Source organism: Microtus oregoni, unplaced genomic scaffold (assembly GCF_018167655.1).
Source record: "Microtus oregoni isolate MIOR12 unplaced genomic scaffold, Mior012 000013F_ref0000133, whole genome shotgun sequence".
Lineage (NCBI taxonomy): Eukaryota > Metazoa > Chordata > Mammalia > Rodentia > Cricetidae > Microtus > Microtus oregoni.
The window spans coordinates 43,447,031-43,473,567 of NW_024543072.1; the positions used below are offsets into that span (position 1 = coordinate 43,447,031).

The 26,537-nt window shown below is 41.2% G+C and overlaps 1 protein-coding gene across 1 annotated transcript in view; it reads left to right on the forward strand.

The window, feature by feature from the left end:
- Xpr1 (xenotropic and polytropic retrovirus receptor 1) overlaps positions 1–19,056 on the forward strand; it is a 158,421-nt gene extending 139,365 nt beyond the window's left edge. The window contains exons 12-15 of the mRNA XM_041662278.1: positions 3,198–3,364; positions 6,694–6,833; positions 11,930–12,151; positions 13,679–19,056. Coding sequence (XP_041518212.1) covers positions 3,198–3,364; positions 6,694–6,833; positions 11,930–12,151; positions 13,679–13,739 — 590 coding nt within the window. The 3' untranslated portion in view covers positions 13,740–19,056. The remainder of the gene's footprint in view (positions 1–3,197; positions 3,365–6,693; positions 6,834–11,929; positions 12,152–13,678) is intronic.
- The last annotated feature ends 7,481 nt before the right edge of the window (positions 19,057–26,537 follow it).

Genomic DNA, 26,537 nt, shown 5'->3' on the forward strand with positions numbered 1-26,537 from the left:
TTTCTGCCTATCACTTCCTCTGACTCTTACTTCACTTTTCATTCCTCTCATGGCTGTGAGTATGCAACTCTTACAAAATTTATTTTTATTTTAAATTCAATGGATGTCATTTCCACAGATTTATTCCATATATTCTGCTTCTAATGTGGCAGATGAGTAAGAGAGAGACTCCTGGTAGAATAGCAATGATTTGATTTTCTGTGATTCTAGCCATTATTAAAGTGGACTACCAGTGTAAGCCAAGAGAGAATATGGTATAATTGCTTGCCTAAAGTGATAAAACCCGTCTTGTGTGTCCCTGAATATCAATGAAGGAGGAAGATTTAAGGGAGAAACATTTTTTATTTGGGATATGTTAAAGATCAAAAATGAGACCAAAATATAGTACATGTTCATCATTAAAGTCTGTGAAGTAAAATATCATTTATTTTGAAATCTTATATAAGAATATTTGTTTATCTTAAAGGTCAGTAAAATCTCCATGTGTGTCTCATAGAAATTCCATAGAATAATTGAACTTAGAAAGAGGGAGGTACCTGAACCATTGTACCAGTTTAAGGATTGTACTATGAAGACAGAATAAAATATAAAAATGCAGGAAAATTAGCACACTGTATTTTGTTTCACTGTTAATTCCTTTTCCTTTGACAATAATGCATATTTGATTATTTCTTCAGAAATTAATAAAGAACATCAGCTTTCAGTAAAAGACTCGGTAGTACCTATACTCACCTGATAAGCACCAATTTGTGACCTGCCTGTTGGTCTGTGTGCAAATCCTCACTAGCAGACTAATTAATAGATTATTATTGGAAAAGTTGAAGTAATATTTGTAGAATATAAGGCTTATCATAAACATTTTATTTGATAAGTTACTATTATATTTATTAACAAGCTGTTTATCTTTTAATTTCTATGTTCATCTTGTTTTTGAAATATGAAGAGTGGGTTTCATTCCATTCCTGAATTTGTTTTACTTTTTGGAAACCTTGATAGATGAATTGTGAGCATGTTTTAATGCATTCATGAAACAGATAACTAATACTAGTTACCTGACCTCTGAACAGATCCAAGTATACCTAGATAAAATTAATAATGTGTTAGACACTTAAAATTCCTATTTAGTGTTCTAATGTAAATATTCAGATCAGTATGCTTTTGAAGAAGAGAACTTTTATGACAATAATTTAAACCTGAAAAATGGTTTCTGTCCAAGCAGAGCTTTTCTGCTCTTTTTTTTGGATATATCGATCAGAATCACTTGCCTTTCCTTCCTCCTGACTGTCTAAAAGAAGCTAAACAAGGGTTTATTCACTAAACAGCTAGCTCTTGGTGAGTAGAGATTGGGGACACTGGTTTTAGTGTTTGTTGATTTCTATGATGTAAATTTTTCTGTCAGACCTAATTTTAGGCTCCTAATGTTGAATGTAGAGTTGAGAAAAGGTGTTTTCATCATGCAGAAAGAATGTATACAATCTCGGAAGGGTAGAAAAGAACAAGGTTTAGCATTTAGGATTTGAAGTGATGAATCTCAAGTGTTTATTACTTTAATATTGCTAATTATGTCTATGTGACTTAATGTTTAATAATGATTGTTTCAGCAAACAATATGTATCTCATGAGCTGATAGATACTAATTCTGGCTATCCTGGACCTTTAAGGTATCAGATTTTTTTTTCTAACTATGTAATTCTGATGTTAGTAAATGTCTAAGCATTTAGTTTTCTAAAATACAGAGCTGATCCTAAGGCCCAGGAAGACATTCTGCAGTCAAGTCCTACATATCTTTTCCAATGTCATTTCAGGTTGTTACAAACTGTCTTATGTTCTTTGTCCTCTGCCCTAGATGTAGATGAGACTTGTAATTTTTTAAGCATAGCACACTTTCCTACCCCAAGCCTTTTCAAAGGTGTCTTCAACTGGGCAATGGTGGCACACGCCTTTAATCCCAACACTTGGGAGGCAGAGGTAGACAGATCTCTGTGAGTTTGAGGCCAGCCTGGTCTACAAGAGCAATTTCAGGACATCTAGGACAATAACACAGAGAAACCCTGTCTGGGGGGCGGGGGAGGGTGTCTTCAGCCTTGAATGACCTCAGTTCATCCACCTGACTTTTGCAATACTGTTTATTTCACTTTCTAGAAATATCACAAATGCTACTGATGCTCGTTTCCTTCTATGGGAAACTCCCATTCTCCTTGATGTTTTTTCAGTTCCTTGTACTTCATTTGAAGTCAAGTTTACTCTTGTAGCAAATGTCTGTCACTCAGTAGATTGTTAATTACCTTTGGATCATACTGTATTAAGCACATTAATAACTTTAAAGTGATTAATAAATACTTGTTTATTTTAGTAGGACAAATTTTGGAGAGTGCATGCTACAGTCTGAGAAACTGGCCAAACCTTAAAGGATTTTGAAACTAGATCACAGGCACCATTCTGACAGTTCCGTACCAGATTTTTATCTCTCAGTGTCTTGAAACTGGAGAGCATCATGGGAACTCTGGAACTTACTGAAGGAGAATTTCAGAGAGCAAACGAGGCTCTTAAGACCAAAAATGATCAAATTGATTAACTATGTTTAGAAATTATTTTATTCTGTTTTAATGTGCTTTATGGTGTTCTCAGAATAAAACCGAAAGTACTGTTTATCAGTATAAAGATAGGTTGGGCCTTTATATTAGTAATGTCCCTATGAAAGAAGCAAAACTAATCAAGCTCCGTGGCTTGAGGGAAACTCATTCTCATAAACGTAAAGGGCGAATACCTCATCAGTCTGTTGGGTTCTGGGGCATTTTTTTTTTTCTGGAACTGCCTGATTGTCTTCACAGTAAAATTGACGAGATCAAAGTGTGTGAAGGAAATGCTCTAAATCAAAAACAACCCAAGATTTCTTTTTTCTATCTTTTATCCTAAGCTGCCACCTAATGGCAGAAGTTTAAATGACATGTTTATAAAATCCAAAGAGTACATTGAGATGTTATAGATTCATTATAGATCCTTACTCTTAATAAACATTTGTATAATTTTGGACCTCAGAGAAGTCGTATTTATTACTAACCTTTGTTAGGCGATACTTTTGCTAAGGATGTTTGTTTTAAAAGTTGGGTTTCTCTTACGGGACACTATAAAGCATCTGTTTTTTGGTTCAGTTTAGTCACTTTATCTTGTCCTTTTTGCTTCTTCTCTTTCTGCAGAACGACAGCACTCAGACACTGAGGTGTTCTTTTACCTGTGGGTTGTCTTCTGTGTCATCAGCTCCTGCTATACCCTCATTTGGGATCTCAAGATGGACTGGGGTCTCTTTGATAAGAACGCAGGAGAAAACACTTTTCTCCGGGAAGAAATTGTATACCCCCAAAAGGTATGTGTGGAATGTTTAAAAAAACTTAGCTATATCAGTAGTTAGATCATACAGCAATATCGACTCAAAGTTCTAATTATAATAACCTAAAAATGATTTTAAAAAAAATAATTACCCAATTGGGCGGGCCACACCTTTAATCCCAGCAGTTGGGAGGCAGAGGCAGGTGGATCTCTGTGAGTTCAAGCCAAGCCTGGCCTACAGATGAGTTTCAAGACAGCTAAGATGGTTACACAGAGAAAGCCTGTCTCAAAAAAAAAAAAATGTCCAAGATACCAACCCAGTCCACAAAAAAATTTATCATGTTTGCCATGTGGTAGATGCTGTGGGAATGTAAGCAGATAAGCAAATGGCAGTGCTATGTCCTAACTAATGGAGAGGGCGACTTGCTGAGAAGCCTCTATTTTCTTAACATATCTGGTGCTTGGGTGTTCATGTTCCTCACTGCTCAGAATAATTCTTGTAGACTTGGTGTGCACCAAATGAGTAGCTGCATACTGAAAAAGCAACTTTATGAACACCCATGGGGAAAAGACTGCCAAAGTGCTCAGATCCTTTTGTCTATGCAATGAGTACTTGTTAGTGCCAGCCCACCTGGGAGAAAAGTAGAGTTCTGTAGGAATCATTTTAGTGTTTTACCGGCATATTAGAATAAAGGGAATGAGAAGCTGAATTTCAAATAAAAAAATTGTCTTTAGGGGCTGGTGAGATGGCTCGGAGGTTAAGAGCATTGCCTGCTCTTGCAAAGGTCCTGAGTTCAATTCCCAGCAACCACATGGTGGCTCACAACCATCTGTAATGGGGTCTGATGCCCTCTTCTGGCATGCAGGCATACACACAGACAGAATATTGTATACATAATAAATAAATAAATATTTTTTTAAAAAGATTGTCTTTATAGCCGGGCGGTGGTGGCGCACGCCTTTAATCCCAGCACTTGGGAGGCAGAGGCAGGCGGATCTCTGTGAGTTCGAGACCAGCCTGGTCTACAAGAACTAGTTCCAGGACAGGCTCCAAAACCACAGAGAAACCCTGTCTCGAAAAAACAAAAACAAAAAATAAAAAATTAATTTAATTGTCTTTATACAGATGCTTTGGTACCATGAATGATTAGACCTTGAAAAAATTGAACAATGAGCTGGGAATCTGGGTATGTGTATTATAATCCCAGCTGTATTACTAACTAAGCTGTTTAGTCAGCCAGACTGAAGGGATGTAGACTACATTAGCCCTTGATATATTCTCAGGCCTAAAGTTCTGTTATGGATAACATATAATTCAATACCCAAATGTTGCCATTACATCAAATCTGTATTTTGAAAAGTGTGTGATTGTATAATATGGAGTAGAGAAGGCTGTGACTAAGGCATTAAACATTTTTTATAATTCTTAATTAAAAGGAAAATGAACGGGTTGGGGCCAGGCAGTAGTATGCTGGTAAAGCACTAGCAGGAGCAATATACAGATTAATCCCTAATGCCATTTTAAAAAAGAAAAGAGGACCAGTAATCGGAATAGTCATGAATTCAGTTAAAAGCTACTTTTATGTTTACCACGTGTGTGTTTTTTATTACTGCGTGTGGTGTTTGGTGAATTCTGCACATATTTGTTACTTAGGCTGATTGCTTCAGTTCATTGTATCTTTACATAAATGTTAGGCTGTTTTCTATTTAAATGGGTTCTGATTTACTATTTTCTTTGTAATGAAATTAGTGGGTAGAATCTTTCTATTAGTTTATTATATATTTTAATGCCATAAAAAATAAAGTATAAATTTTCTTAAATTATAGTTGCAAATTTATAAGGAAAAAGTGAGGAAACTATTTGTGAAGTCCAGTGAACCTTCATTATAAAATCCTGTCACAGTCTTCATAAGAATTCTACCTGCTTTCTCACATGTGGGGAAGCTACATTGTGGGGGGTGTTTTATGAAACTGGAAAGGGGACCGTGAGAAGGTTAAAAAAGACCTTAAAGGGAGGCGGGAGATGGGAATGATGGCACACAGGTGACATGAAAATAAAAGTGGAGCTGTTGTTGAGGGGAAGGGGAGATGGGGCAAAGAGATGGGGCAGGGGTGAATACAATTAAAGACTGAAAATACCCTACTGAAGCTTATTGCTTATTGTGTGCTTGCTTAAAATTTTAATTTAAAAACTGATCAGTTAGCCAGGCAGTGGTGGCGCACGCCTTTAATCCCAGCACTCGGGAGGCAGAGGCAGGCGGATCTCTGTGAGTTCGAGACCAGCCTGGTCTACAAGAGCTAGTTCCAGGACAGGCTCCAAAACCATAGAGAAACCCTGTCTCGAAAAAAAAAAAAAAAACAACTAATCAGTTAGTGGATAATGTCTAAAACTGACCAGTCAAAACATTAAACACATTATTTAAAATTATGGAGGGCAAATGGAATGGATAGTTAGTTACAAATGACTGTCTCTGGGGAATAGAAGAGAAGAAGTACAGGGATCGATTGTCAGTTCCTGTTAATAGTCCTCTGATGGTGACTCATACACTTTGTTAAAAATTAAACAGGCCTGGGAAGGTGGCACAGGGCATAAAAACACTTACTGATCGTGGAGAGGACCTACATTCAGTTCCCAACACTCATGGCCACTCCCAACCACCTGTACCTCCAGTTCCTCTTCTGGTTTCCAGAGGCACAGTACACATACACACTTGCCAGCAAATAAAAGAGCAATACTTTTTAAAGTAAAGTAAATTAATACAGCTTACTACATAGCAGTTCTAGTTACCAAAATGACACAACCTTTAAATACATTTTGAAGTGCGAATTTTGCTTAGTAATAAACAAATCCATGAGTTTTGGGATCTATTGGCAGTTTGTATTTTTAAGACTTTCGGGTAGTTAAACTGAATTAGTTGAATACTATCTCTTATTTTCAGCAGTGTTTGTGAAATATTTATCATTTGATTTATCAACATAAAAAAACAAGACAAAACTTGTATTATATATGGGATAAAGAAATTTGAAATTTTAAATACAAATTGTACAGTTAATAAATCTGCTAATATCCTTTAGTACTAGTGACTTAGTCATCATCTTCCCATGCTTCTCCTAGAATACGATCTCATTTAATTTATAAGAGAGGCTCGTGTACAGTGTGGACATTAACTGTATTTGTTAACTGATTTCTGAAACTCAGTACTATATCATCATCTTAAATTTTTGCACTATTTAGGGAAACTAAAACCTATGTAATGTTTCCCCATTTATCTGTTGGTGGGCTATCTGTGAGTCTCAACAGCTAATGTAGGAATACTTTGTAAGAAGAGTGGTGAGAAATATACACTATTTGCTTGTATTTCTTAGGCTTATTACTACTGTGCCATCATAGAAGATGTGATACTGCGCTTTGCTTGGACTATCCAAATCTCTATTACTGCTACGACTTTTCAGCCTCATGTTGGGGACATCATTGCTACTGTCTTTGCCCCCCTTGAGGTTTTCCGGTAAGCAAACTATCGAACAATTTATCAAGGATTCTTTTAAAAGATGCCCAGTACTGGGCCAGCAAGCTGACTCAGCAGGTAAGGTACTTACTACTACCATGTCTGATGATCTGAGTTCAGTTCTGGGACCCAGATAGTAGAAGAAAGTTGTCCTTGACCTCCACACATGAGCTTTGGCTTTCACGTCCACACAAAAACAAAGAAGACAATTAGATGTAATAAAAACTTTGTTTGGGCATAGGGTAGTGCACACTTTAATCCAAGCACTCAGGAGGCAGAAGCAAGTATATTCTTGTGAGTTCAGGGCCAGCCTAGTTTGTATATAGAGTTCTAGACCAGCCAGAGTTACATATGAGACTGTCTCAAAAATAATAGTTATTATTATTAAAAATCACAAAATGATAGGTTTAAAAATGGCAATTGTTTAGAAATGAACCAAAACATGTTTGTGCTGTCACTGTTGACTGTGAAAGAGAACCAACAAGCACAGCGTGGAAAGGATGGTTTCAGAGAAACCTGAATTTATGGCAGGGGTGGCAGGACAAGGCATGTTGACGTAGCATGTGCCGAAGACTTGTCCATCACAATGCATCAGGAACCAGAAAGTGGAGGTCAGAACTAGGGGCAAATGTAAATTTCAGAGATCCCAGTGATCTTCTCTGGCCAGGGCCTCACCTCCTACATGTTCCACATCCTTCAAAGTAATACTGGAAAGACTCAGCACATGTTCCTTTGGGGACATTCCAGACTCAAACCATTGTGATGTCTAATGCCTTGGAGTCAAAGTTAAAATTGTAACAAAATGTTAAGATATTTTAATAGACTGAAATTGAAAGTGGTAGCAAAAAAGTAAAAATGCAACTAAAAAGCCACTGCAAAAAATCAAAAATAAATATATTAGAAAAGTAGAAAGCTTAAGAAATTAGAAAAAAATTAAAGCTTCAAATCAAACATAAAAGAAAGAAACATATAGACTAGAAATTATCAGGATAGAAAACAGATGCGCAGTGGAGAATATTAAAAACGGAATTTTTAAAAGAATAATAATTGATGAAGTGCTTACATAAGACTAATCCAGAGAAAAAGGGAGGAAGGACAAACCCTAAAAAAGGCTAGGATGTGGTTAAGAGGCAGAGTTTGACCAGCGTACGCAATGCTCTGCATCCCATCTCTGAACAGGAGGGAAGTTCTGAAGGTTTTTAAAAAGATGTAAGTGCCATTAAATGAGATAGTCAAATTCCTCAAAATATCATAATCAATAAGAAAATAGAAAATCTGAGAAATCTGTATCTTTCAAAAACATCAACATTTAAATCAATATCAAAATAGTTTTCATGAAGAAAACTCCAGACCCGGAAATTCTTTCTAATATTTGAAGTCAAAATTTTTGTTTTTTACAAAACACTTCAAAAGAAAGGGACAAATAAGGACTATGAGGCCAGCATGACGGTCGTCTGAACCTCCAAGGATATTCCTAGAGTGACCCTGTGCCTCACTGTTGCCTTGCAGCATAGTTGCAGAAAACCTGAACACAGCATTAGCCATTGAGTTCAGTAGCATCTGAAAAGGTTAATACTTCAAAATTTAGGATCATTCTGTGAATTAAGGTTTAATATTGGTCTTAGTTACTATTCTGTTACTGTGAAGAGATACCATGGCTAATGCAACTGATAAGAGGAAGCATTCAATTGGAGCTTCGTTTCAGAGGGTTAGTATGTGATCAGCCTGGCAGGAAGCATGGCAGCAGGCAGGCATGGTACAAAAGCAGTAACTAAGAGCTATATCTTGATCTGCAAGCAGTGAGCAGAGAAATTAAGACTGGTTCTGCTCATAGGCTTTGAAAACCTCAAAGCCTATCCCCAGTGACATACCTTCTCTACAAGGCCATTCCTACTAATTCTTCTTAAACAGAAGAATTGGTCCACCAATTAGGGACCAAGCAGTCAAATATATGAACCTATGGGGGCCATTCTTATTCAGACTATCACATGTTCAAAAATTAATTCATGTCATTTAGCTCAATATGAGAATAAGAGGGAGGAGCCTGTGACATGTGGGAACTGCCATTGTTAACAATACCTGGTTGAGCAAAGGAGTATGTAATTTATAGTTGTAGCTGTTTTTTTGGTGGTTTTGGTTTGTTTTTTTGTTTGGGGGTTTGTTTTTGTCTTTTTGTTCTTTGTTGTTGTTTGTTTGTTTTTTAAGACAGTCTCTCTTTGTAGCTTCGTAGCCTGTCCTGAAACTCACTTTGTAGACCAAACTGGCCTTGAACTCAGAGATCCGCCTGCCTCTGCCTCCCAAGTACTGGGATTAAAGGCTGTGGCCGGAAGACTATTGGCGGTCAGGCTGGGCAACATAGCCAAAGCCTATTTCAAAACCAAACAAACAGAAATGTCAGCAACTTAAAAATTGATACTTGTTCCTGAAAAAAAATTAGAAAAACAATGTAAGATCATAAAGCACATAAACACAATGTGGCCAGGTGATGTCTGCTGTCAACAGTTATGTTTACTGTCATAATGCTGCAAGTGTGGGTAGTATAGTGAGGAGGTTCTAAAGACTTAATCCATGTCCTTAATAATGCCAAGTACATTAAAACACCCAGAAGTCAATCTAATGAGAGATTGGTGTATGGGTGAAAGTTGACAAGCCAATTCTATAGTGACGCAAGTGTGTGCGTGCGTGTGTGTGTGTGTGTCTGTGTGTGTTTCAGATGGAGTATCACTAAGTTACCTAGGCTGGCTTCCAATTTCCTGCTGCCTCCCTCCCAAGTGCTGGGATTACACCTATATGCCAAACATGCCTGATAGCTTTGTAATTTATATAGGAACACAAAGAATAACCAAGACTATTCTAAGAAGAACAAGGCTAGAGTAATGTTCTAAGTTGAAGACTAGTCAAACAGAGAGAACAGGGCTGTGCACCGTGTTAGTAAGAGGTTAGACAAGAGGCTCCCCTGGAACAGAGTGGGGCATCTAGAGACAGATCCATAATCATGACACCACCTGCTAATAAATGTAGCTGCCTAACAGTGAAGAGAGGACATAACACATGTGTCAGAGCTGGAGAGATGGCTCCAGTGGCTAAGAGCACTGACTACTCTTCAAGAGGACCTGGGTTCAATTCCAGTACCCACATGGCAACTCATACCTGTCTGTAACTCCAATACCAGGGACCCAATACCCATGGCAAAACACCAATGCATTTAAAATAAATTTAAAAAAGAAGAAGAATATAAGAATAAAAGGGCTTAAAGATAAAAAAGAAGTCAAAGTATTTTAAAATAAAATAAGAAATTTTTTAAAATAAATAAAACATGAGTCAGCTGACTATATAGAAAATAAATCCTGCCGCCTGTCACATTCATTATGCAGAATCAGTTACAGGGAGGTTACAGAGCTAAATAAGAGTAGCACATAAGCTCTCTAAGTGTTGGTAGAGAGCCCTAGAGGTGACATTCAGGGTAGTAATATATTTTATACTTCAGGATATCGGATATGCAGTGTATTTTTGTATACTAGCCAAGCTATATACTAACATGCAAACTTTGAGGTGTATGTGATATGCTTGTTTTGAACTACATATTTATAATTATCTTGTGTACATATGTGTGTGTGTGTGTGGATGCTTGTGTGTCGTGCACATGTGGAGGTCAGAGGACAGCTTATAGAAATTGGCTCTCTCCTTCATTTGGCTCCCAGTGACAGTACTCAAATCCTTTGGCTTGGCAGCAGGCACCTGCTGAGCCATCTCACTGGCCTACATTTACTTCATTTTTAAGTAACCTTAGAGAAATAAGTGGCAGTTGGACTGACAGGTAACTCCTCAACAGTAACAGTGAAAGTCAAAAAGCATGTCTTAAATGTGCTGGGGAAAAGTGAAGGCCTCCCTCCTTCAACTCTTCATCCATGAAGATAGCTTGCACAAAAGAGAAGATAAAAAGACACTTTTAGAAAGGTGTGTGGTGTTCTTGTGAGCCAGGAAGGACAAACATAGCCTGATAAATAACATAGGATTAGAAACAGAGCTAGCCCTGGACAGAGTGTGCTTGTTTGTGGGTGCCACTGACCCCTCTGGACCATCGCCCCCTCTTCATTTCCCTAAACATCTGTATGTGAGGCCCAAGCCCTCCAAAGTAACTACTTCCTGCACTTGACTGTCTCTGCTCCCCTTTCTCTCTGTTCTTCCTTTCAACCCTTGTATTTGTTCCCAATACAGGAATTGGGCCACTTTTAAAAACTACTTATGCATATGCATGTGAGTATAAGCCTAAACATGCCGTTCTCACTGTGAGTGTAGAGAGCAGAGTGAAACTCAGTAGTTAGTTCTCTCCTGCCTCCTTGTGGAAGTCCAGCATCAAACTCAGTTTAGCAGGCTTGTCCTCAAGCACCTTTACCTGCTGAGCATTCTCACTGACCCTCAACCTAATCCATTTTTAAATAATCCGTAATAAGAATTATAGACCAAGTACTCTGCAGTACCAATTCTACTTCTATCACTGTCCCTCGGCCTGCATAGCCAGGGTGACATTTCAGTGTTACACCATTTCCTGGTAACAGAGAAGCATAGGCAGAGAAACTCATCTATCGTCTTTATAGCTAGTAGTGGTGGAGCCATGATTAGAACACAGACAGTCTTCTAGAGTTGAAGCTCCCAGATTATGCTGTTTTGAAGTCTTGCCTTCGATCCTCTGTACTTATCTTTTATCTCCCAGAAGAGCCCTGTCCTCACTCGGCTTCTCAGAGTCCATGTTTTCCATTCAAATCAACCTGGAAGTAGGGTGGGCTGGCTCTTCTGGTCCAGTACAGATCCCCCTGTCTCTGCTTCCCGTCTGCCCTTGCTGGAGTTCTGACTGTGCATTACTGTGCCTGGCTTGTTGCATGGGTTCTAGGTTTCCACACTCATGTTCTTGTGCTGGTGAGACAAGCGCTTCACTAACTGAATCATCATCTCCCTAGCCCTCTGATTTTAATATTCTAGCCTGTAGTTGTTGTTTTGTTTTGTTCTCAGTGAGTAGGAACTTGAGTCTCCTGAAAGTTTACAGGAGGTAATATTTTCAGATCTTCACTTGAATGCATCCACCCCATTTTGCTTAGGCGATTTGTATGGAACTTCTTCCGCCTGGAGAACGAGCATCTGAATAACTGTGGTGAATTTCGTGCCGTGCGGGACATCTCTGTGGCCCCCCTGAATGCAGATGATCAGACACTCCTTGAGCAGATGATGGACCAGGAAGATGGGGTGCGAAACCGCCAGAAGAATCGGTCATGGAAGTACAACCAGAGCATATCCCTGCGCCGGCCTCGCCTCGCGTCCCAGTACGTATAGCCACCACTTCTGAGTAGAGTACTTCTTTGGTCTTTAAGATCACGTAACATTAGCTAACAAGCCCTAGACTGAACCAGATGAAGTTGCTGATACTCGGCCATGCTTCCTCTCCAGACAGTAGTAATCAGCCACTCCATATGATCAACTTCTGGAATGTGTCCTGGGTAATGAAATTTAGAGAGAACAGATAGCAGACTGGAATGAAAGAGACTGAAGCTGGGCAGTTTTCTAAAGATAGGGGGTGTTTAGGTAATACTATGAGTGGAAATGAAGGGTAGAAAGGAAAAGCATGTGTCCAGAACTGAAGTGAGAAAATATAATTGGGAGCACTCACTTGAACTGTCAAAGACTGGCCAGGCATTTAGACAGTGGAAGCAGGAGGATCAGTTCATGCTTATCCTTGGCTACATAGCAAGCTCAAGACTAGACCTGACTCAAAAAAAAAAAAAAAACCAATAACAAGACTGAAAACTGCAAGCTTCATCTTGTAGACAAGAAAGAAGCATGTTCTTTCCGAGGAGTGATGTGGAAGGAGATTTTAATGACACTGCACAATGTGGTAGGAAGTTGGGGCAGTAAAGACCTGGATTGGGATCTTAACGTCAGACTAGAAGGAACATGAAGGACACGAGCAGAAGGTGCTGTAGCCTGCTGAGCACAGGAAAGTAGACTAAGTCCTGCCGAGCTTTAGCTAGAGATTGGAAAGGGTAGAGAAGAGAGGAAGCAGGAAGCTGAGTCTTGGGCAGAAGGAAGAGCAAAGAAGCAGAAGTCAGCAGGGAAGTCAGCCAGAAGAGCATCGAATCAGCCAGGCTTCTGCTAAGGAAGGCTTTGCAGACTGGGACTTGGGGGACTGAGTAGGTAAGAGAGGGGCCTCAGAGCTGAAGAAAACGTTGGTGGGCTAGAGCTCCTCGCTGTAAAGGTTTCAGAGCTACCAGCAGAGGGCAGTCTAAACACACTTTCTGTTTCAGAAATGGGGCTCTTAGGCTCCAGATTATGTTGACTTCAGGTGTTTACCGGGAAACAAATGGCAACCAAAGGTAGAGGTTTATGGTACAGAAAGTCTGGGGAACCTAGGGTGAGACCTGATTCTGAGTTCTGACGCTATGAACTGCTGTGGTACATCATCAGCCTTCTGAATGTCCGCTTCCCCATCTGCCACATGGGAGTAACCGTCTCCTTTCACAGACACTACCTTCACACTTGGGGCGAACGAGTTGCAGGACATTTTCATGTTACTTCATCCCATTTCACACAGTACAAGAATCTCTGCACAGAGTCCTAAGAAACCGATCATTTTGTGCCAATTGGCAATCAGCAGTGGTAACCGTTTAACTGAGGCACCTGCATTGTATTGGGTAGTCGGTACTCAAACTCCTGTCTGTTTTTGAGAGCTACTCTGATGTTTAAACATAACCCACTGTTGTTCCTGCTTGTCCACCTTCTGCAGTAGATAGTTCCTGTTTAGGATGAGCACTATATGAGATCAGTTACATGTTTATTTCCTCTGATTACCCTAGATCCAAGACTCGAGACACTAAGGTATTGATAGAAGATACAGACGACGAAGCTAACACTTGAATTCTCTGAAGTCTCGATTTACATCCTTGGTTTCCTACTCTACAATTCTTCCCTTGACCAACGCAACCTCCAGCACCTTTTTCCAGCTGAGAACAGGAGAAAACAGAACACGTTCCCGGGCTCTTCAGATCGGGTCCTATGGACTCGAGCAAGCTCACTGTGTTTCTTTTCTTTTCTTCTGGTTTAATCTTCATTTTCTATTTTTAAAACAAAAACTTCATTTTGCCAATCAGAGGATGTTTTAAGGAACAAAAACCTAATATCTTATGGATTGTTTACAATCACAAAGACACAGATGCCCATCAGGATGAGGAACAGGCATTGGAAGGAGGCCTCTGATGGACAGCATGGACATAACTCAGCTTCTGCCTAGCCCGGTTTTGACTGTTTGAAACCGGACACTGGTTTTTAAATTTTCTGTCAGTTTCTGTGGAGAGTTTTTTCCCTCCCTTCCTAGCCAGCATAGAGCCACTGGCAGCACTTGCAGGGAAAGCTTGGAGCAGCACCCTCCTCCACGAAGCTGCTTTTTAATTTGACGTGGGTTTTCTCATTTGGGGAGGGTTTTGGGTGGGTGGGGAATATGATGTATTCGTTACATATGGTCTTCTTATTATTTATGAAACTTAACCATAAGTGAATGATACTACTCCTATGAAGGGAGGCAGGAGGAACTAAGGGTAGATGGTATTTGGGAGGGTCAAGCCCACATACCTTTTCCAGGAAACAGTTTGTACCAGTTTGTACTTTTCCTCTTTCGTTTTAACTTTAAGCCAAAGTTTTATTGCTAAATTTTAAGTTGCTGCTCTAGAGTCCCAAGTGTCACTGTCATGACCTGGCATCCACTTGCTTCCCACTGGTAGACATTCAGAGCAAAGGCTCTGATACTTGTGTCTTTAGGAACAGGTGCAGGATACACTCGCCCATTTACCAGTCCCAATAATGAAGTTCTGCCATCTGCTTCTGCATGTAGGAGAAGAGAGTCTGAGTTCTCCTGGCTGAATGGAAAGGCAGGCCTAATTTCAGACTCTTCACATCTTTATTAAATAATTCCCCTTCTTGTCTCATCTACTTTACCCAGAATTTGATCAAACTAAAAGTCTTTGGTGGGGGCTGTACTTTTGAGCATGTAGAACAAATCCTTCATCCTTCAAATTACATTGACAGAGAAGACCTTGGCAGCCATTTTTAAGGCCAGCAGTATTAAAAAGTGAATGTTGGATTTTATGACCTCCCATGATAGAACCCTTTTTAATTTGGGGCCTCTAAACTTGGCCATACTTTTAAAACTATATTTCTTAGAAATTTCAGGCTATAAATATACATTTTTATTTCTTTATCTCATCCCATCTTCCTAAATTCTCTAGAGAAACCTAAAAACATACACTTGACTTTCTTGAAATGGTTGGTATCAAATTTACTATTCTTCAGGACTAGGGGTATAGATCATTGGTAGCAGTGATTGCTTAGCATTCTTGAGACCTTGGGTTTTCTCTCAGCATGGGTGGGGAGGAGAACCACTCTTTAATAAAGTTAATATAAATACTAGGAAAAGGTAAAGTCAGCTTTAGTGCCCCCACCCCTGGATCTAGGAGAGCCATCAGAATCCATTCACTTATGCCCTTTTCACATTAACTTGAAACAGAGAACTAATGACTAGGAAGACGGCCATCAACACTTGCTTTGTTTTAAAAGTTGGCTGCTGCCCTTTAACCTCCCTTTTGTCATGAGCCCTGCCTGTGCATCATAACCGTCCCTCATTAAAGTTACTGCACTACTAAAATTCCACCTATTAACTCATCAACTTCCTTCTAGAAAGGGTTTCTTTCATTTTTATTCTGACAGAGTTCCAATTTTTTTTCTTCTTTCAGAAATGAGATTTTAACACATACATTCATATCCCCGCAAGTACATACAGTGTTGTAGGTTCTCTTGCTTTGTGTTATGCCAAGCATGTCCCTTGCCCCAAAACTAAAGAAGAAACATTTATTTTTAAAAAACAAATTTTAAATAAATTGTATACTTTATAATAATCAGTGGTAACAATTTAGAGACCCTTTGTAAATTAAAGGTTGCATTATTTCTATTTAGAATTTTTTTTTTCCTAACCTAGGTTTTTATACTTTAAAGCAGGTGATCGATCTCACTGGTCTCTGAGGTAACATCAGCAAGTACTAAGACTCTATAGAAAAGTCCAGTGACTTATGATTTCTTGTACAATAAAGTCAGTGGTACTGTGTATCCAGAGCCACGTGAATTGGCAGCTTCTTTCTCTGGTAGTCAGTCTGTGTGTGACATGCAGAAACTCACACAGTTGACTTCCACCATTCCAACTCCTTGATGTTTTCACGTCAGTCACGTCAGTTAACATGTGGCCAGCTTGGTCTTTCTCCACCTGTTAGGATCCAGGCCCTAATCAGTATTATTTCTTTCATAAATAATGCAGAGATAGAGTGTATTCATTTTTGGCATTTGTCCTGTTGCCTACTCAAAGTAAGGCTTACATGCTCTCCAGCTTACCACGGCAGATGCCCAGTACTTTCTTACACACTCCGGCTTCATCTCCCTGGCTCTAAAGAGATTACTTTATCCAACGAATTTGGGAAACCAAGCGTGCATTTCAGTTTTTCCTTTCGAAAAGGCGATGTGCATTTTTCTCTCCTTGATTCCATCTGGCCTAAGCACTGTCGGCAGTGTGTCCTGCTAATGTTCAGTTGCATAATCCTGTACCCTGAAACTCCTGATGGAAATCTTAGAAGTGAATCCACACCACAGCCATGTTACAAACTAGTCCTTAATTTTAGTTTTGTTTGAAAAGGGTTCCATTTTTAACAGTGCTTAAAATACTCCCAAGAGGAATGCAATAGAGAATAAAGTCTGTTTTCCATTTTATACAATGTAGGAAGCAAAGGAGTACAAAGAGAGCTATTAGCGGTTTGTTCTTAACAAATGAATGCCTATAGCAGAAGCTGCCATGGCGTGACAATGGATCGTTGATAATGTCCTCTCGTACAGAGACAAAGGCATGATCAGAGATGAAGTCGTCCGATAGTCACGTGTGTCATGTTGGCTTTTTGTCTCCAGCACCCTATTATTAGAAGACTTCGTAGGTTCGGGGACACAGTGTGAAAGAATGCCAGTAACTCAGCAAGAATCTGGACAAACTCTTAGAGCAGGCCCGACTGCCTAGCCGCGACTCCCAGCATTCCGAATGAGAGCACTGCTGTTTCAGCGGACTCAGTTCACAGGTGGTGTCTTCCCAACATGGCTCCCTAGTTTCCCAATAGATGGACCTAGCGCAAGGCAAGAGTGGAACTGAGCCACACAGATGCACCTTAGCACTGAGTTGGAGATAACAGAGAGGACTTGGGCCTTGGCAGCAGGAACAGGGCACTAGGTAAATCACATGACCTTTCCGTCCCTCTGTGCCTCCATTTCCTCTCACTGCATCATTTAAGAATAGTTTTTATACCTGAATTCGATTTTCTGAGGAGTAACTACAGAGATTTCTTATTCTAAGGAAAGAATTTAGAAATAACACTGTCTCTGACATTATAGTAAACCCCTGGGATTCTCTGAAGTGATAATACTATTTCATCGATATGTTGTAGGTTGTCATTCTTTTACTAGTCTAATAAAATTTGCCTCCCTCTTAATAGATACATCTTACTATAAACAGTGTACTCTGGTGTCTAAAATTAAGGTAACTTAGACTAAAAGTTGATCATGTAGAATCTTGATCTCCCTCGACTACAGAAACCGTACTTTACTCTAATAAACCAGTGTCATTATTGACCAGGTGAAAATCGAAATTTAGATTGAATTTTGAAAACGGTGATCTGTTTTCTACTTGGTCTATTGGTTTTTGCTGGTCATTCGCTTCAACATGGATTTCTGCGGTTCTGCTATCAGTCACGATATTAAATCCTAAAGCTCCCAACCTGCCTATTTCAAGTTTATACAGAACATGTGGTTGTGTGGGACAGAGCTGGTTCTGTTGTAGCATCCATTTGTGGCATGGCGTGTGACAAATCAGCCTTGTAGCCCGCATTAACCACACTCTAGTCAATGAATAGTAGCAAAAAGCAAAAGCATCTCCTTAGATTTGAGAGAGCTGAAGTCAGACAGTACAAACATTTTCCTGATGGAGAAGAGGTACTGATGGGTGTGACCCCTGATGCCTTTTTCACACACTTTCAAAGCCGATACTGAGCTGCCCCCGGAAGCAACTTTCAGAATGTATTTTCTTATGGTGGATGAGGAGGTGAGGGGGACAAGATGAGTTTTCCTTGAAGTGGGGAGAATCCTATCAGTTTACAACTGAATGTGTTTCCTTGTAGCAGGCCTTTGGTTTATTTTATTAAACCAATGCCAGCTTCAGTTTTGTTTTGTTTTGTTTTGTTTTTGTATGGTGCCATCCACCTAGGAGGACAATCAAATAACCTATTGTTTGCTTTGGATTTGGTGTCTATTGATTCTCATCTTGTATACCTCTGAACTTAATTTCTACTTGGCGCCTATCCATGTGAGTCACCACGAGTCAGAGGGCAGCTAGCAGCACTGCTGGACAGCTGTAGACCTGTGAGAAAGGGCAGGGTCCTGCCTCCCTGTTTCAAACACTATTCCTGAAGTTCTTGCCTACACTTCTCCCAACATCCTTAGCAAGACTAGTGTGCTCTGGACAGGGAGAAGGAGTTTTTATGACATTGTTATTGTTTGAACTGTTAAGGTAAAATTGTAAACCACTCCTGTTTCATCTGCAAAAAGAACAAAACCCTTGAAGCTTTATTCCATTGTGAAGACTGGGTTAGCACAGGAGCTTGTACCAGTGAAGAGTAGGATGGAATAGGGTGAAACTTGTTATTTTTTCTTTCAAGTCCTCTCTCTACTGTGTTACACACACACACACACACACACACCTCCACCCCGCCACACCGTGTTGGTCAGATGATGCTGTCCTGTGACTTCCTGAGCTATAGTTGTCAAGAGTAACTATGGATTGTGATTAGTCCTCTGTGGGTGACTCTTGCCCCGTTTGCTCCCTTGCTTTCTTCCCTACTCTCCACTCCGGTGACGTCAAGGAATCAATGCTTGCTTGGACTCACGTCGTATCTGTAACTATGCTATTAGCTGTCTCCTTTTTCCTTCTTCTATGGGTAGAATTCTTATGACCTGTGGAGTTCCCTTCTGGATAAGTAGGTTAAATGCACAATGTGGTACTGTTCTATAGTTTCTAGATGGTTAATGTGCTTATGTGTTTTTAAAAGAAAATAAGTGATTGGTTTCAAAACACTGGCCTTTTTCATTATTATAAGCTCTGTTTTCCAGTAGTTTGCTGACTTGTGTCTGGGGAGTGCTTTGTGTCACTGTGTGCCTTTCTCTCTGGGGGGTCTTGGATTCTTGATCATTATTCCCCTTAGTACTAATAAGTATATGGGCCCAACACAAACAGCTTACAATGGTGAATTAGAAAAACAGAATCTGTCAAATTCAAAAACAATTTTTTAAAAAGGCAGGCATAGTCGTCTATGCCTATAATCTCCAGCACTTGGAGGCTAAGGCAGGAGAATTCCTATGAGTTTGAGGCAGTCCCTGGCTGAATAGTGAGTTCCAGGCCACCTGGTCGAGAGAGAGAGAGAGACAGAGACAGAGAGAGAGAGAGAGAGAGAGAGAGAGAGAGAGAGAGACCCTGCCCCCAAAACTCAAATAATCTTAAATAATCTTAAATGGCTTTTTTTTTTCAAGGTATGGCTCTAAAACAATGGAATTGATCCAGCAAGTTTTATCTTTTCTTACACAAATTAAATGAGACGCTGTGTGTAACTGCATGCTGGACAGCAACAGCCTTGTTGCCTCACAGCTCATGCCCAAGGTGGGGAACGCAGCTCTTCCTGCTGGGTCCTGGGTAGAGTAGCACTGATGTCTGACTAGGGGAAGTTAGGAAACTCACTGGCCCTGAGATGAAAAGAGGGAAACAGTCTGCTGACTGAGCGGTAGAGCCGTCACCTTCATGTTGTTGCTCCCTCTCCTTCTCCTGTTTCTCTGCAGGCTGAGAACTTTATGGTGATGGGGTTTCCTAGCTAGCGGGCTAGGCTGGAAGTGGCATGAGCCATCAGAGCCACCCCTTTCCTGTAGCCCAGCATTTGTTTGCCTGTGGCCTTCATGCTTGCCAAGTACACAGCACTGCAGTTACATGTGAGCCAGTGGGCAGTTTTAATTTTAATTAAGACCCAAAGCAGATAAATCTGTAATCCTACATAATCCCAGAAGCCCAGTGGCTCTTTTTACCAGCACATCCAAAATCCTTGGACTTTCAGCATCTGTATCTTTCTGATTTTTTTTAATTAAACCTTTTTCAAAGGTTATGAAAATATTAGTTTATCCTTTCTGACTTCCCACTTTCCCCCTTAAAGGCATTGTTTAGTTCTTATATTTTTAAAGATTTACACATTTATTGAGTCCCTGCCATGTACTCAGTCAACATTACTTGGCTTTCACTGAAGTTGGTTTTGTTAACTTTATGAACCTGAGATGGTAAAAGTTACTTTTATGAAACCATTAGCAAAATGATCAAGACTCCTGGGTGTTTGCACTGGAATAAGCTGGATTTTCTCTCCCAAATCACAGGGGCTCTTCAATCTGTCTGGGGCAATCATTAAAGCCTATCCTGGGTACTTTTCATCCCTTAAAAAACAAAGTGTGGAACAGAACAAGATGGCAGTCAAGATGCTCCAATTACCATCTCCCTACAGACATTGCAAGTTCAGGCACCAAAAACACTACACTCTGGACAGCTAAGGAAATCCAGTCAGAGACCACAGTGCTTGGTTTTAGCATGACAATGAAAAGACAGGCTAAAAGCCCCGTGGTGGTGCATGACTTTAATCCCAGGACTTGGGAGGCAGAGGCAGATGGATCTCTGTGAGTTCAAGGCCAGCCTGGTCTACAGAGTAAGTTCCAGGACTGGCTCCAAAAACTACACAGAGAAACCCTGTCTTGAAAAACCAAAAAAGAAAGAAAGAAAAGAAAGATAAAATATGCCCTTGCCACCACACCCTCTTCTACTTCGGCAGCCCAGCAGAGGCATTTCCCACTTTACTGAAAGGAGCCCTCCTCAGTTAATTCCAATTAAGTCGAGGCCTTTGACTCGAAACCCAGATCCAGGCTTATCATGGTAAAATCCAGTGATAACATGACTTACTGTGAGCCTCAGGCTAAGTGCAGTGTAGTGTGCTTCAAGTACCTATTTACTGAAGCCAGGGTAAGCACAAGACATCTCTCTGGAACTTGCAGATGAAACCCCATTCCCAAGCCTGCCTATGCACGGAGCCTTAGGAAGAGCTTCAGTGCCAAGAGAATACATATAACCCCAGTATGCTGGCCTAATATTGCAGCTAGCATCACCTGTGGCTAGTTGCAGGAATCTTGGGCCACAAGTCCCCAGCAATAGGCAATCTATAGCTGTGTGGCTCTTGGTCCTGCCCCAGTGTTGTGTTGGTCTTGAATGGGCTAGTTATTCAGATTACATTTAGTACCAATAGTGGCCATGGTTATGACATAGGAATGGAACTGGGGTTAGTTTATCTGCCGTGATTCTGCATGTAGTTACATAGAATCCCATCGTGGTAACTATGGGAAAAGTATGCAGGCGTCCTCCAACCCCAGAGGGAAGTTTAAGAAGACAGACTGCTGTTGTTTAATAGTCTTCTGGTTCTTTCTTAGCAACACACCAAGAGTAAATGCTTCTGGGATAAACCGGCACAAACCATCCTCTATAGTGAAACAACTCGTACACTAACAACAGACTCCCTGCAAATCAGGACCTAGCATCAACCAGCCAGTGTGGAAATGGTGACTGTAACCAGCTTAGGAAATCAGGAAATACACGCATAGACAAAGCCAGATGAAGAACAGTGGAATGAATAACTTGTAAATACCTACTCCTTCAGTGTGCAGATGACCCAGGAAGAGCTTGAGGAAAGCATGACCTCACCTCATCAAGTCCAGAAACTGACGTGAGAATAACCACTAAAAGAAGCTTGAGCGTGTGTAGCCACTTGGGAGGATACTCAAGGAGGTGAAGAAAACACAAATCTTTCCATACTCAGAATATAACCACAGATGGAAGAACCTTAAATATAAAATATTTGGGAAAATTAAAAACAATAGAAAGAAGCAACAGTAGGAAAGATCAAACAGAAGAGAGACTCCAGGCTTTAAAATGGTGATGTAAGAATATACAGTTGGGAGAGAGAAAGTTTACAGAGTCTTTTTGACAGCATTAAGAGAAAATATTTGGATTGTTGGCAGAAGAGGCATGGAAAGTTTACCGAAAGAAATAACACAAAAGTCCCCTTAGCCTAGAAAATGGCACATCTGCATAAAGGAAAGTCAAGATCTCTAGTCAGTTTAACTAGATCCTGAATCTAGACCAAGCTAAAAAAAGAATTAAGTTCTAAAGGGAAAGAAGGAAGAGAAAGGTCTCAAGACTGCACAAGAAAAAACACGCCAGCGTGCCTCAGTTCTCCAGCTGGCCGTCATTTGACAGGCCAAAGAGAATGGCATTGGAGTCCTGGAAGGACTGCAGGGAGAGTAAAATGCTCAACCAAGATTACTGTATCCAGGAAAGCTTTCGTGTAGAAAGACGGGAGAAACAGAAGTGGAGTGCTCAGCAAGGCCTGTGCTGTAGGAAAAGTTAGCCAGCTATGATGGCTGGTCCCCCTGATCAGGAAGACCTGTGCTGTAGGAAAAGTTAGCCAGCTATGATGGCTGGTCCCCCTGATCAGGAAGACCTGTGCTGTAGGAAAAGTTAGCCAGCTATGATGGCTGGTCCCCCTGATCAGGAAGACCTGTGCTGTAGGAAAAGTTAGCCAGCTATGATGGCTGGTCCCCCTGATCAGGAAGACCTGTGCTGTAGGAAAAGTTAGCCAGCTATGATGGCTGGTCCCCCTGATCAGGAAGACCTGTGCTGTAGGAAAAGTTAGCCAGCTATGATGGCTGGTCCCCCTGATCAGGAAGACCTGTGCTGTAGGAAAAGTTAGCCAGCTATGATGGCTGGTCCCCCTGATCAGCAAGACCTGTGCTGTAGGAAAAGTTAGCCAGCTATGATGGCTGGTCCCCCTGATCAGCAAGACCTGTGCTGTAGGAAAAGTTAGTCAGCTATGATGGCTGGTCCCCCTGATCAGGAAGACCTGTGCTGTAAGAAAAGTTAGTCAGCTATGATGGCTGGCCCCCATGATCAGTAGGGAGGAATGGAGGTGGAGAGCTTATTTGTGTATTTTGTGCTTCCATCTTTATGGCAATGTTAAATTTTTATTTCCAAAAGGTAATTTCTACGTATGTTTTTGTAGGACTTATAATAAACAGAAAGCACACCACTAAATTACTTAACCGCTCTAGGAGACGAAGAAAGCAAGCAAATGTGAGAGAGTTACCAGTAGGGAAGAGATGCTCCAACACAGACTAGGTGAGCACCCCACTTTCAGCAATGGGCCAGGCGTACAGACACACAGCCAGCAAGCGTCAGAGTAAAATTGTATCCCAGATCAAATGGAGCTTGCAGACACCCACAGAACATTCTGTCCAACAACTGCAGGCTATGTGTTAGTGCATGGAACATATGTCAGAGTACCTAACATCGTCTACGATAGATTGGGAGAAAGTGATGAAGGATCTAGCTGTCTGTACATAGCAAGAGAAAAGGCCTAGGCCTGCAGTGAAAACTGTTACTCACACAGGTTGCAGTGCAAACAGAGGTTTGGGGTGCAGCAAGGTGAGGGCAGAAGGTAGATAAGCTGGGTGTGAAATGATGGAGTTGCACACATGGGAGGGACAGAGCTCTGCAGGGCTGGCAAGCCAGCTGCCCTCCACCCTGAAGCCCTTGAGGAACATAAGACATCATTATTCTCTCTCTCCCCCTCTCCCTCTTTTTTTTTTAAATTTAATTGCATTTTATGTGAATGAGTGTTGTGCCTATATGTTTGCATGTGCACCATGTGTGTGCCAGGTGCCCACAGAGGTCAGCAAAGGACATTGGATCCTCTGGGACTGGAGTTACAGATAGTTGTGAGCTGCCATGGGTGCTGGGTCTTCTGCAATAACAACAAGTGTTCTTAGTCACCGAGCCATCTCCCCACCCCTGCTTTCATGCACTCTTGCATCTAATGCAGTTTGTAGCAAACGAAAATGTTAAATACAAGGTAACCAAAACAGAGGGCAGCAACTGTGATAGAGTGAACTCCCATGTAAGAACAAAGAAAAATCTACTTAACACCCAGAAAGCCACCTGTGAGGTCATCACTGGCAACACAAGCTGGGGCTAAAACTACAGGACAGTCAAGTTCAAGGTCAGCAGCTAGCAAAGCACAAGTCAGAGGTGGGTGTATCGACCACCCCTAGCTGGGTGGGCAGTGCACAAACAGTGTGTGATCTACCTTGAGCCAGGGCAGACAGACAAAGAGCATAACCCTCCATGGTCTTGGCTCATGGTTGCCCAGAGAGCTAATTGTTGTGGGATATTTTGGTTATGTTCTGACACTCCTGAGATCGCCCAATAAAGTAATACCTTGAATTGGGGCAGAACCAGTGACTAGCTGACCAGAATTGGAAATGGAGAAGCCAGCAATTTGAATAGAGAAGAGGCCCAGGAAGGAAAGGGCAGGGACTAAAGTTTGAGCTTGCTTCGTTCTGGGATGAGGGAAGAGATGTATCACTTGTAGGGTCTTCACCCAAACAGCAAGGTGTGCTAGCTGCTCTCCAGCCTCTCTGAGCTAGCAGGTTTCCACCCCAGCCTTTGATTTCTGTGTCTAATGATAAATAGACCAATTTAGACTTAACCATGGGACCGGAAGCCGGGTCATGGGGCTTCAGACAATAATTAAAATAGCAGTAGATTCATGAGCAACCACTAAGCTGACAGAAAAACATCAACTATCCAATCTCTTAGCAATGACCTCAGCCTTGGAAATGCCAGACAAGGAGTTCAAACTTTCTTCTACTGAAAACCCTTCTCTAGGAGTTTACCACCTGTCTCCTCAGCTTTTCACTTTTCCGTAATTCTCCTTGATAAAGCTGACTCCCACTCAGTGTCTGCATCGTTAATCTTTATTGATGTGAGACAATGAACTCAGAGCCACTGTCCCAGGCAGTTTCTAGGGACTGTGAATGCCCATCACCCTAGCTCCTTGGATCATGAACAACTAAGTCAGTGGTTCTCAGCCTTCCTGATGTGGCAGCCCTTGAATACAGTTCCCCATGCTGTGCTGACTCCGATCATAAAATTATTTCTTTACTACTTCATAACTGTAATTTTGCTACTGTTAGAAGTTATAGCCCGGCGGTGGTGGTGCACATCTTTAATCCCAGCACTCAGGAGGCAGAAGCAGGAAGATCTCTGTGAGTTCGAGGCCAGTCTGGTCTACAGAGCTAGTTCCAGGACCTCTAGGACTGTTACACAGAGAAACCCAGTCTCTAAAAACAAAACAAAAGCAAACAAGAAGAAGTTGTAGTGTAAATATCTGTGTTTTCTGATGCTCTTAGGCCACCACTGTGAAAGCATCATTCAACCCCATTCCCACCCAGGGATTGCAACCCACAGGTTGAGAACCACTGAAGTAAGCTATGGACAGTCCTATTGTACTCTAACTCTGCACCCATAGTTCATAAAAACAATTCTCAATTTTAAAACAAATAATCAACTATCTTTTTTTGATGACAACATAATACCCCTGACAAAAGCAAGGCATGGCAGTACATGTTTGTAATCCCAGACACTCTGGAGACTGAAACAGGGGGATTGTGAGTTTGAGGTCAGTTGGGACACATAACAATACCTGGTCTCAAAACATAAACACTCAGAAATCAGAAATAAAAACTTGGGAAATGACACCAAATACATAGAAATGACATGACCTACTTTTGAATAACCCGTGAGCCAAGGAAATGAACAAAGGGATTTAACGCGTCTTTAAACAGAAATGGAGACATAGCACACTCGAGTCTATGGACTACACCCAGAGCAGTGCTGATGGACATTTACAGCCACCAGTGCCTTGAGATACAGTGACAGGTCTTGTGGGATCTTTGTACTTTAAATGTAGATAAGGTACCAACCATAGCAATCCATTCTTGCAGCTCCAGCAGGGAGAATGCAGGGGGCTGGGGTGGGGCATGAACTCTCGACTAGACTGGACTATGAAGCAAGAGCTTGTCTCAAGGGCCAAGAAAAAGAAAGAAAGAAGCAGACAGGGAGAGGAAGGAGAAAGGATATAAAAATTGAGACAAAAATATGCAATATCTATGAAACAAAGAGTCACCTCTTTGGAAAGATAAAATGGAACAAATGCTTTGTTGAACTAATTTCTAAAAAGAGACTGGGGTGGTGGCGTAAAGGGAGGGCTGAGGAGAAAGCTCAGTTGGTGATGTGCCTCACACACACAAGAACCTAAACTCAGTCCCCACGTTAAAAAGCCAGGCGTGGTAGACACTTGTAATCCCAGTGCTGGTCGAGACGGGAGGATCTCTGACCCTCAGTGGCCAGCCAGCCTATCCTTAATCTGTAAACTCCAGGCCAGCGTGAGACCCTGTCTTAAAGAACAGTGATGGCCCCTGAGGAACAGTATCTAAGGCTGTCCTGTAGCTTCTACATGCACACACACACGCACACACACACACACACACACACTGCTGCACCTACGCACAAACAGGCACATGCACAAACATGAAAACAGCTGGGTGGTGGTGGTGCACACCTTTGATCCCAGCACCAGGGAGGCAGAGACAGGCAGATCTCTTCTCTGAGTT